Source organism: Amphiprion ocellaris, chromosome 12 (assembly GCF_022539595.1).
Source record: "Amphiprion ocellaris isolate individual 3 ecotype Okinawa chromosome 12, ASM2253959v1, whole genome shotgun sequence".
Lineage (NCBI taxonomy): Eukaryota > Metazoa > Chordata > Actinopteri > Pomacentridae > Amphiprion > Amphiprion ocellaris.
In genome coordinates, this window is record NC_072777.1 from 32,085,574 (window position 1) to 32,098,088 (window position 12,515).

A 12,515-nucleotide genomic window follows, 5' to 3' on the forward strand; every position below is an offset into this window, starting at 1 on the left:
ACATTTAGGTCATTTTGCAAACACTGTCTCAAACAGAGCTGCAACTAATAAATACTTTCATTGTTGATGAATTTGTCAAGTATTTTCTCAGTTAATCAATTAGTTGTTCAGTCTATGAGGATCAGTGTTGCCAATTAGTGTTTCCCTCAGCCTAAAATGACATCCTCAACATGTCTTGTTTCTTCGCCACGTAAAAATATTCAGGTTACTGCCATAGAGGTGGAAAGAAATCTAAATATTCACATTTAAGAAGCTCTAGTCAGAGATTTTAGACATTTTTTTCTCACATAACTACAAGATGGTAATAAAAACAGCCATTTATGGGTAAACAGATTAATCCACTATCAGAGTTAAGGACAACTAATCAATTAATCACTGTAACTCCTGTCACAAAGCAATGATTAGTCCTGACAACATACAGCAAACTGGGCAAACTGGTTGGTTGCTTAGTGACCAAATGAACATCATGAACTTTTGGAAATGTGTTAAGTTCTTTGAAAATTGTTACAGTTTTCAAAAGCAAAGCCTTTCAGTCATTGATCCTATTATCATTAAGTCACCAGTTAGCCTGATTTACAACCCACTGGACTGGATTTGAGTAAGGAATTGCTCGAATTTGTTGCACCACAAACAACCAATTAAAACTCCAAAAAATGTGCTAATGACTATCGATAAATTATCCAATGGAGGATTTATATTGTTCGTTTGCGTTTAAGTGCTGCAGTAATAGTAAATCATGCGGAAATGCAGAACCCAGCGCCTTGCACAATCTCAATGTTTACATTTTGAGACAAAGACTGTCAGACTGCTTGTAGGTCACACGATCGGAGTCAAAACTAAACACATCTATTGGGTGTTTAGGCAGAAACATACAATTCGATAAAAGTGCATTTGTGCGTTTGAAGGGGTTGCTGTGAAAGCAGCTTGTATACGGGTCTTTGGGGTATTTACAACAGAAAGTTCACCAAGTTCAGACTTGCTAAATACGGGACCGGAGCCAGCCAACTGTTGTGAACCTGGGACTCCCTTCCCCCACTGTAAGCTAGCTGTCGGGCTAGCTCTAACCTACAACCGTTAGCTTCTCTAACGCTTTATCTCTTCACCTTTTGAGAAAATAAAGACGCCGACACCTCCCGGAGGGCGACATAAAGCAGTGCTAAAAGCCCCGTGTCAAAATTCCGGTTGTCTTTAATCGGGGGACTAATTTGCGGAGGGAACGGTGGAACAAGTCAGCCGGGTAAAATTGCCAAACACAAAGGGAACTCAACTTGGAGCTAGCCAGGAGTTCAGATCGCTAGCTAGTGATCTGACAGCTGTACAAAACGTTCGGTACCGTTGACACGCACACGAATTGCTACATTCAATCCTTTGATTGTGTCCCTTCGTGGCTGTGCGGGTGTCAGTGTCGTTAGAGCTCGCGTTTTGCTGGGAATAACACATTTTGCGGAGCACCTTGAGGCCAGGCTACAGCTAGCTAGCCAACTAGCCGGAGCCAGCTAGCTCGCCGGACCGGCAGAGAAAGGAAACCGGCTTACATGTTCCTCAGGGCTCCTCATTCGCCTCGACGACGACCGCGTCCTGGAGGAGATGAAGGGGCCGCTGCTCGGCCGTGGGCTTTTCCTCGTGTTCACCATGTTTTTTTTCCTTTTGTCTGCCCTTACTGGATCTCTCTAGCCGGCTCCAAACACTGGCTCAGTGAGCGCAGCATCGAGGCGCCATTTCTCTCTCTCTCTCTCGCTCTCTCTCTCGCTCTCTCTCTCTCTCTCTCTTTGGTTGTAAGTGTCTCTCTATCTCTCTCTCTTACTCTGGTCGTAATTGTCTCTCTCTCGCTCTCAGTGGTTGTAGGTCTAGTTGGCAGCTGCATTTATTTTTTGCTCTCTGCAGCCAATATTCTAGTTACTACATGGATTTTATACAAATATTACAATGACAGTTACAGTTTAAGTGCCGACTTGATGATATGCGTTAAAACTTGCATTCCACAGTGGGAATATTCACAGTGAACTTGGAAACCAGCGTAGAAAGTATGCACATTAACAGTAAATAGGGGAAACTGGGGTAATTCTCCATCCCACCCCCTATAATTCTCCTCCTGACCATTAGATGTAATAAATTTTCATTTCAGGTCTATTGATAGTGCTCTTCTTAAACTTTAAAGAGCAGTGAAATCAGAATTGTTCCGTTGAACTATGGTAGTGTAATATTTTGACAGTGAGAAATAAGTCACAGAGAGGCTTTCACCTGCCAATGATGTGTCACGTGACTTCCAATGACTGCCACTGTAATTCCACATAAAGCCACTGAGGTGCTACAGACTCATCTACAATGTCAGAGACTTCCACAGACTGTCATTAAAGTGCCACAAACTAGCACTGAGGTGCCACATGACTACCACTACAGTGCCACCGACTCCCACTGAAGGGCTACTAGTGTGCCACAAAATGCCACATGACTACCACTAAGATGCCACTGAGGTGCCACTGACTGCCACAAACAAAGACTGACTATGATGACACAGATAGTCCATGACGTGGCACAGGCGGTCATTGAGATGCCACATGACTATAAATGAAATGCCAAAGACTGCCATTAGGGTGACTAAGATAGCCATTGAAGTGGCACATGACTGCTACTAACCTGATACAGACTGCCTCTTAATGGCCAGTGAGATGCCACAAGCTGGCACAGACTACCGCTGAAGTGTCACGAGTACCACTAAGTTGCCACGGACCACCACTGAGGTGCCACTCAGAGAGCCTCCACAGTGTCACATAACTGCCACTGAAGTACCACAGATTGCCACAAACAAAGACTGACACTATGGTGCCACAGACTGCCACCGAGGTGACACAGATGATGTGGCACATGACTACAAATAAAATGTCACAGACTACCATTAAAGTGCCAAATGAATACAGACTTCCACTGCTGCCACTGAAATGCCACAGACTTGCCAAAGACTGACACTACGGTGCCATATGACTGCCAATAAGTTGGCACATGACTACTACTAATGTGACAGGCTGCCACTTAAGGGCCAGGGAGATGCCACAAGATGGCACAGACTACAATTGAAGTTCTACTGACTGCCACTGAAATGTCACATGACTACCACTAAGTTGGTACAGACCGCCACTGAGGTGCCACTGACTACCACAGACAGCTTCCAAAATGTGACATAACTGCCACCGAAGTGCCACGGATTGCCACTGAGGAGCCACTGGCTACCACAATCAGCCTCCAAAGTGCCACATAACTGCCACCAAAGTGACACAAACTGCCACTAAGGTGTCATATGACTGCCAATAAGGTGGCACATGACTGCTACTAACTTGACAGACTTCCACTTAAGTGCCAATGAGATGCCACAAGCTGGCACAGACTGCCACTCAGGTGCCACGTGATGACTGCTAAGGTGACAAACTGCCATCCATGTGACACTGACACTTAAGCCCCACAGACTACTGAATTGAAGTAAATTGCATCTCAGGTGCCACAAGCTACCACTGAACTGCCCCAGACTGTGGTTGTTTCAGTTGTTTGGTGTCATACACATTAAACATGCACAGCTTTGCTATTGAAACTAGGATACATCCCATGATACTAGAAATAATCTTGCTGAACAGAAACAGCTTTCGATTGTGACACTAAATTTCATGTGCATAGCTCCTGTACTGTAACTCTGAAAATAGTCATAGTTTGGAGGTAAAATTTTGCATGACATCATTAAATATACTAAAGTTATTGTACAAATATTCTGAAGGTGTCAGGTGGGAGGCACTGATTGATTTTTCATGGTCTGACCCCACAACAATTACAGAACCTCTGAGAATCTGCAGCACACCCTTTGGCAGAGCATCAAAAGCTACTGCATACTCTTTTGGCGACGGGGATAAAGAATTAGACATATAAATCTTGAACTGTATCTGTTGGCTGCAAATAAGAAAAATTCATAAGCTTGGAAATAATTCACGAGAGCCATTTTTACTGTTACCTGAAAAGCTTTTTGTGAGTTAAGTCAAGGGCAGACGGAAATTTTATTCACTGGAAGATTTTGGAATTCTTTGTGATCTCAAAGCATGTACTCTGAGATACTGAATTAATAATAATCCTTTTCTACTCTTGATGGGTTTAGCATTGCTCTTTACCCTGCACTTCATTTTCATTTTGTCTCCACAAGTAAAACCGGCATTTTATGTGGTGCCTTTTCTATTCCTGGCTTGGCGGAAGATGCAACTGTGCTAGCCATCTGTTTCACATTTTTGGTTCGAGGTATGGCTTCAACCAAAAAAAACCAAAACAAAACAAAACAAAACTAACATTGTCAAGAAAATCTTTGTTTTTCTTGGAGACTTTGTGGCATTGTGTTTATATGCATACATGGAACTGTCAAAGGGATAATCTATGATCCAGATGCAGGAAATTGAGCATTCCAACCGCAGAAAACATTAGATTGATCTACTATAAGATTTAATGGTTTAAAATAAAGAATAAAAAATAATTTATTTTAAATTGCATTGTTTTCAGTTGTCATCTTTTGAAAGAAAAAAAATGCAGATTTTGTGTCTACAAGATGCTCTGAAAGTATTATTCGCTCAGAGGCTGTAAAAAGGCTGCAAAAAAGACATTTTAACCATAAATTAATGCAGAAAAAGCACAAATTAGTGCACAAAATTCACCAGAATGCAGTAAATTTGGTGTTAAAAAAAACCCCAAAACATATACTTATACACAGTGCCTCGTGTTAACAAGAGGCACTGTGATTACGACTGTGTCTTCGGCATCCAGCTTGCTCCTAAGTGATGCAGCAGATCTCAAAAGTCTAGTAATCCCTTCGAAGTAAAGTAATATGTTTTCAAGAAAGTATTAGGTGATAATTATCTGAGGCTTTTTAAATGTATTTTGCAGGCTGAAGTACAGTGTTCGGCGTTGGAGCAGGTATTGGCAGGCCGGTTATTTTATGAGCGGAGGAATCATGCGTAATGATGTGTTTAAGGTGTGAGAATGTAATCTGCGTGGAACTGTTAACACACCAGAGAGGAGGCTGATGCTGCAGATGTGCTCGTAATAGTTTTATTGCAGCACAGATGCACCATGTGTGAGCAGTTAAGACAGACTCAGCCAGGACATCACAGCTTGAGCGACTACATTTACTCAAGCACTGGACTAGAGTACAAATTTGAGTATTTTCTTTTCAGGCTATTTTCTACTTCTGCTCTGTTAGACCTCATATTCTGCTTTTTACTTCTCTACATTTATCTGTCAGCTTTAGTTACTTTACAAATCAGGCTTTTTGTACACAGAACAAATGAAAATAAAAGATAATATGCAATATTATTTTATAAATGACAGTACCAAGCAGTGTATTGAAGTACATTTCAAAACTAAAGTCAATTAATCCGCCAAAGCACTATGACTATTTCTGTTTCCTGAATTTTTATAAACCAATCAATTAATAGAGCAGCTAGCTAGCAGATTAGTCAATAATGAAAATTATACTATAATTATAAAACAATATGTCTGTCTCCTGTACTTATAAAGTTTATAAACTTAGAAAGTTTATAAGTACAAATATAATGACACAATATGTAGTAATAATAATATGATATTCCAGCAGAAGAGAATCATTTGATAATACATAACACAATACATGTTTCTCATGGTACTGACATACTTTTTCTTAAATAATATCTTTAAGACAGGACTTTTACAGTATGATGTCAGTATGTCAGTACCATATATATATATATATATATATATATGTGTGTGTGTGTGTGTGTGCATGCATGTGCGTGCATGCATGCGTGTGTGTGTGTGTGTGTGTGTGTGTGTGTGTGTGTGTTTGTGTGTATAAATACACTTTAAAAAATAGCTGATTCTAATAGAGTCGGTGAGAACTTTTTTTTTAAAATCAGATTTGGTTGATTTTATATGGAGACCTCTCAATTGAGCTTATAAGGAGCTTAAATTATGCATTATTTATTGTTTTTCTTAATTTACCTCTCTCATTTGAATGACTTTTATTATTTATGTATAAAATATAAGTTAAATGCAAAAATGCTGAAAAAGTAGCGTGAATTTTTTAAAAAAAAAACACATTTTAATTTTTCGAAAAACCAGCTGAATCTAAAAGGGTCAAGTGGGAACTTTTTTTCAGGTTTAGGTCAGCTTATGAGGAAATTATTTGACAACTTCTAATGCAAACATGGATAGACCTATGTGAATTATAATTTTTCTGTGTGTTTTTCTGAACTTACTTGTCTTATTCTCATTTATTTTATTACTTATGCATAAAATATAAGTTTCTATCGTTTTTTTACAGTTCCTTGCATGTTAGATGATGTTTAGCGTTTAAATTTTAATGTCGTGCTATTTTTAGATGAACACAAATATATCCCCCTGCCGTGTGGGTGACGTTGTGCTGAGCTCGGCAGTTTTACGACAGCAGCGGGGGGACTTACGGCGCTGTTACGTCACACATTGCTCAGCAGAAGAAACTTATGGCTGCAGATGTGCAGACCGGGATTAACGGGGCCGACGCGGACTGGTAAAGCACCGTTTGACCTTTATCTCAATGCGTGCGTGTGAAAGAGCCGCCGCTGTGTGTGAAAGCGCGTGTTTAACCCGGGTTTTCTCGTGCCTGAGCGCATCCACGTTCCTGTGACGCCCACTTGCATAATTGCCGTTAAACGCTACAGGCTGCTGGTTGTTTGCTTCTGATCGATGAGCTGATTTAAAAACCACTCGATCAGGCTGTTTTTAGGACTTTGATAATGTGGACACGTGACTGGCAGTGAATAAATGTTCAGAATGAGCAGCAGAGATGATAATAAATGTTCAGCAGCGTGTTTGTAAAGCTGCCAGGCCTCATCTGTGTGCGTGTCGTTTTCTCTCAGATGGAAAACACAAAACATCATGAAGGAGATTGACAGTGTGGGTAGTGAAAAGGATGAGCAGTGGTAAGTGGCAAGACATGTATTTTTAAGTAAAGTTTTTGTACATTCTTAATATTTTTATGCATATTTATTGCACAACGGTATCATTAGCATCATTTGAACCACTTTAGTACAATTATATTAGTAGTATTATTATTAGTATTATTATTTCTTAAATACAATATTAATATAACCAACTGAATTTATTATAATTAAATAACAATATTTGGTTATTATTAATTTCATATACAATTGTTTGGATTTCATACCAGTTTATATATTTTTTTTATTTTTTGTGAAATAAGTTATTATCATTGTTGTTATTATTATTATTATTATTATTATTATTATTATTATTATTATTATTATTATTATTATTATTAATAATAATAATAATAATAATAATAATAATAATAAAATTATGTATTAATTATTTTTCTTAAAATTACTCTATTTATACACTATGTTAACCTTTTTTAAAATGCTAGCCAACTAGCCGGAGCCAGCTAGCTCGCCGGACCGGCAGAGAAAGGAAACCGGCTTACATGTTCCTCAGGGCTCCTCATTCGCCTCGACGACGACCGCGTCCTGGAGGAGATGAAGGGGCCGCTGCTCGGCCGTGGGCTTTTCCTCGTGTTCACCATGTTTTTTTTCCTTTTGTCTGCCCTTACTGGATCTCTCTAGCCGGCTCCAAACACTGGCTCAGTGAGCGCAGCATCGAGGCGCCATTTCTCTCTCTCTCTCTCTCTCTCTCTCTCTCTCTCGCTCTCTCTCTCTCTCTCTCTCTCTCTCTTACTCTGGTTGTAAATGTCTCTCTTACTCTGGTTGCAAATGCCTCTCTCTCTTTCTATGTCTCTCTCTCTCACTCTTACTCTGGTTGTAAGTCTCTATCTCTTTGGTTGTGTCTATCTCTCTCTCTTACTCTGGTTGTAAGTCTCTCTCTCTCGCTCTCTCTCTCGCTCTCTCTCTCTCTCTTTGGTTGTAAGTGTCTCTCTATCTCTCTCTCTTACTCTGGTCGTAATTGTCTCTCTCTCGCTCTCAGTGGTTGTAGGTCTAGTTGGCAGCTGCATTTATTTTTTGCTCTCTGCAGCCAATATTCTAGTTACTACATGGATTTTATACAAATATTACAATGACAGTTACAGTTTAAGTGCCGACTTGATGATATGCGTTAAAACTTGCATTCCACAGTGGGAATATTCACAGTGAACTTGGAAACCAGCGTAGAAAGTATGCACATTAACAGTAAATAGGGGAAACTGGGGTAATTCTCCATCCCACCCCCTATAATTCTCCTCCTGACCATTAGATGTAATAAATTTTCATTTCAGGTCTATTGATAGTGCTCTTCTTAAACTTTAAAGAGCAGTGAAATCAGAATTGTTCCGTTGAACTATGGTAGTGTAATATTTTGACAGTGAGAAATAAGTCACAGAGAGGCTTTCACCTGCCAATGATGTGTCACGTGACTTCCAATGACTGCCACTGTAATTCCACATAAAGCCACTGAGGTGCTACAGACTCATCTACAATGTCAGAGACTTCCACAGACTGTCATTAAAGTGCCACAAACTAGCACTGAGGTGCCACATGACTACCACTACAGTGCCACCGACTCCCACTGAAGGGCTACTAGTGTGCCACAAAATGCCACATGACTACCACTAAGATGCCACTGAGGTGCCACTGACTGCCACAAACAAAGACTGACTATGATGACACAGATAGTCCATGACGTGGCACAGGCGGTCATTGAGATGCCACATGACTATAAATGAAATGCCAAAGACTGCCATTAGGGTGACTAAGATAGCCATTGAAGTGGCACATGACTGCTACTAACCTGATACAGACTGCCTCTTAATGGCCAGTGAGATGCCACAAGCTGGCACATAACCGCTGAAGTGTCACGAGTACCACTAAGTTGCCACAGACCACCACTGAGGTGCCACTCAGAGAGCCTCCACAGTGTCACATAACTGCCACTGAAGTACCACAGATTGCCACAAACAAAGACGGACACTATGGTGCCACAGACTGCCACCGAGGTGACACAGATGATGTGGCACATGACTACAAATAAAATGTCACAGACTACCATTAAAGTGCCAAATGAATACAGACTTCCACTGCTGCCACTGAAATGCCACAGACTTGCCAAAGACTGACACTACGGTGCCATATGACTGCCAATAAGTTGGCACATGACTACTACTAATGTGACAGGCTGCCACTTAAGGGCCAGGGAGATGCCACAAGATGGCACAGACTACAAATGAAGTTCTACTGACTGCCACTGAAATGTCACATGACTACCACTAAGTTGGTACAGACCGCCACTGAGGTGCCACTGACTACCACAGACAGCTTCCAAAATGTGACATAACTGCCACCGAAGTGCCACGGATTGCCACTGAGGAGCCACTGGCTACCACAATCAGCCTCCAAAGATAAGATAAGATAAGATAAGATAAAGTTCTTTATTTCTCCCCACTCCAGGGGAAATTTACATTGTTACAGCAGTTTTATTTACAATATATACAAGGGTGGCAAAATTTTTAACAGAAAAAATAAAAATAAAGTTTAAAAGTGCAAAGATGTGCAGTGCAAGAATGTCTGTGCAAATTTTATGGTTTGGGGTGGTAATGATATAGTCCAGTTTATGTTAACATCAGCCAGTGATGCTGATGTTGTAAAGTCTTATAGCAGTGCCACATAACTGCCACCAAAGTGACACAAACTGCCACTAAGGTGTCATATGACTGCCAGTAAGGTGGCACATGACTGCTACTAACTTGACAGACTTCCACTTAAGGGCCAATGAGATGCCACAAGCTGGCACAGACTGCCACTCAGGTGCCACGTGATGACTGCTAAGGTGACAAACTGCCATCCATGTGACACTGACACTTAAGCCCCACAGACTACTGAATTGAAGTAAATTGCATCTCAGGTGCCACAAGCTACCACTGAACTGCCCCAGACTGTGGTTGTTTCAGTTGTTTGGTGTCATACACATTAAACATGCACAGCTTTGCTATTGAAACTAGGATACATCCCATGATACTAGAAATAATCTTACTGAACAGAAACAGCTTTCGATTGTGACACTAAATTTCATGTGCATAGCTCCTGTACTGTAACTCTGAAAATAGTCATAGTTTGGAGGTAAAATTTTGCATGACATCATTAAATATACTAAAGTTATTGTACAAATATTCTGAAGGTGTCAGGTGGGAGGCACTGATTGATTTTTCATGGTCTGACCCCACAACAATTACAGAACCTCTGAGAATCTGCAGCACACCCTTTGGCAGAGCATCAAAAGCTACTGCATACTCTTTTGGCGACGGGGATAAAGAATTAGACATATAAATCTTGAACTGTATCTGTTGGCTGCAAATAAGAAAAATTCATAAGCTTGGAAATAATTCACGAGAGCCATTTTTACTGTTACCTGAAAAGCTTTTTGTGAGTTAAGTCAAGGGCAGACGGAAATTTTATTCACTGGAAGATTTTGGAATTCTTTGTGATCTCAAAGCATGTACTCTGAGATACTGAATTAATAATAATCCTTTTCTACTCTTGATGGGTTTAGCATTGCTCTTTACCCTGCACTTCATTTTCATTTTGTCTCCACAAGTAAAACCGGCATTTTATGTGGTGCCTTTTCTATTCCTGGCTTGGCGGAAGATGCAACTGTGCTAGCCATCTGTTTCACATTTTTGGTTCGAGCTATGGCTTCAACCAAAAAAAACCAAAACAAAACAAAACAAAACAAACATTGTCAAGAAAATCTTTGTTTTCTTGGAGACTTTGTGGCATTGTGTTTATATGCATACATGGAACTGTCAAAGGGATAATCTATGATCCAGATGCAGGAAATTGAGCATTCCAACCGCAGAAAACATTAGATTGATCTACTATAAGATTTAATGGTTTAAAATAAAGAATAAAAAATAATTTATTTTAAATTGCATTGTTTTCAGTTGTCATCTTTTGAAAGAAAAAAATGCAGATTTTGTGTCTACAAGATGCTCTGAAAGTATTATTCGCTCAGAGGCTGTAAAAAGGCTGCAAAAAAGACATTTTAACCATAAATTAATGCAGAAAAAGCACAAATTAGTGCACAAAATTCACCAGAATGCAGTAAATTTGGTGTTAAAAAAACCCCCAAAACATATACTTATACACAGTGCCTCGTGTTAACAAGAGGCACTGTGATTACGACTGTGTCTTCGGCATCCAGCTTGCTCCTAAGTGATGCAGCAGATCTCAAAAGTCTAGTAATCCCTTCGAAGTAAAGTAATATGTTTTCAAGAAAGTATTAGGTGATAATTATCTGAGGCTTTTTAAATGTATTTTGCAGGCTGAAGTACAGTGTTCGGCGTTGGAGCAGGTATTGGCAGGCCGGTTATTTTATGAGCGGAGGAATCATGCGTAATGATGTGTTTAAGGTGTGAGAATGTAATCTGCGTGGAACTGTTAACACACCAGAGAGGAGGCTGATGCTGCAGATGTGCTCGTAATAGTTTTATTGCAGCACAGATGCACCATGTGTGAGCAGTTAAGACAGACTCAGCCAGGACATCACAGCTTGAGCGACTACATTTACTCAAGCACTGGACTAGAGTACAAATTTGAGTATTTTCTTTTCAAGCTATTTTCTACTTCTGCTCTGTTAGACCTCATATTCTGCTTTTTACTTCTCTACATTTATCTGTCAGCTTTAGTTACTTTACAAATCAGGCTTTTTGTACACAGAACAAATGAAAATAAAAGATAATATGCAATATTATGTTATAAATGACCGTACCAAGCAGTGTATTGAAGTACATTTGAAAACTAAAGTCAATTAATCCGCCAAAGCACTATGACTATTTCTGTTTCCTGAATTTTTATAAACCAATCAATTAATAGAGCAGCTAGCTAGCAGATTAGTCAATCATGAAAATTATACTATAATTATAAAACAACATGTCTGTCTCCTGTACCTATAAAGTTTATAAACTTAGAAAGTTTATAAGTACAAATATAATGACACAATATGTAATAATAATAATATGATATTCCAGCAGAAGAGAATCATTTGATAATACATAACACAATACATGTTTCTCATGGTACTGACATACTTTTTCTTAAATAATATCTTTAAGACAGGACTTTTACAGTATGATGTCAGTATGTCAGTACCATATATATATATATATATATATATATATATATATATATGTGTGTGTGTGTGTGTGTGTGTGTGTGTGTGTGTGTGTGTGCATGCATGTGCGTGCGTGCATGCGTGTGTGTGTGTGTGTGTGTGTGTGTGTGTGTGTGTGTATGTGTTTGTGTGTATAAATACACTAAAAAAATAGCTGATTCTAATAGAGTCAGGTGAGAACTTTTTTTTAAAATCAGATTTGGTTGATTTTATATGAAGAGACCTCTCAATTGAGCTTATAAGGAGCTTAGATTATGCATTATTTATTGTTTTTCTTAATTTACCTCTCTCATTTGAATGACTTTTATTTTATTATTTATGTATAAAATATAAGTTAAATGCAAAAATGCTGAAAAAGTAGC

The 12,515-nt window shown here is 39.3% G+C and overlaps 1 protein-coding gene across 1 annotated transcript in view; it reads right to left on the minus strand.

Annotated features, from left to right (window-relative positions):
- atad2b (ATPase family AAA domain containing 2B) overlaps positions 1–1,747 on the minus strand; it is a 100,638-nt gene extending 98,891 nt beyond the window's left edge. The window contains exon 1 of the mRNA XM_023277729.3: positions 1,536–1,747. Coding sequence (XP_023133497.1) covers positions 1,536–1,634 — 99 coding nt within the window. The 5' untranslated portion in view covers positions 1,635–1,747. The remainder of the gene's footprint in view (positions 1–1,535) is intronic.
- Between the last annotated feature and the right edge of the window lie 10,768 nt (positions 1,748–12,515).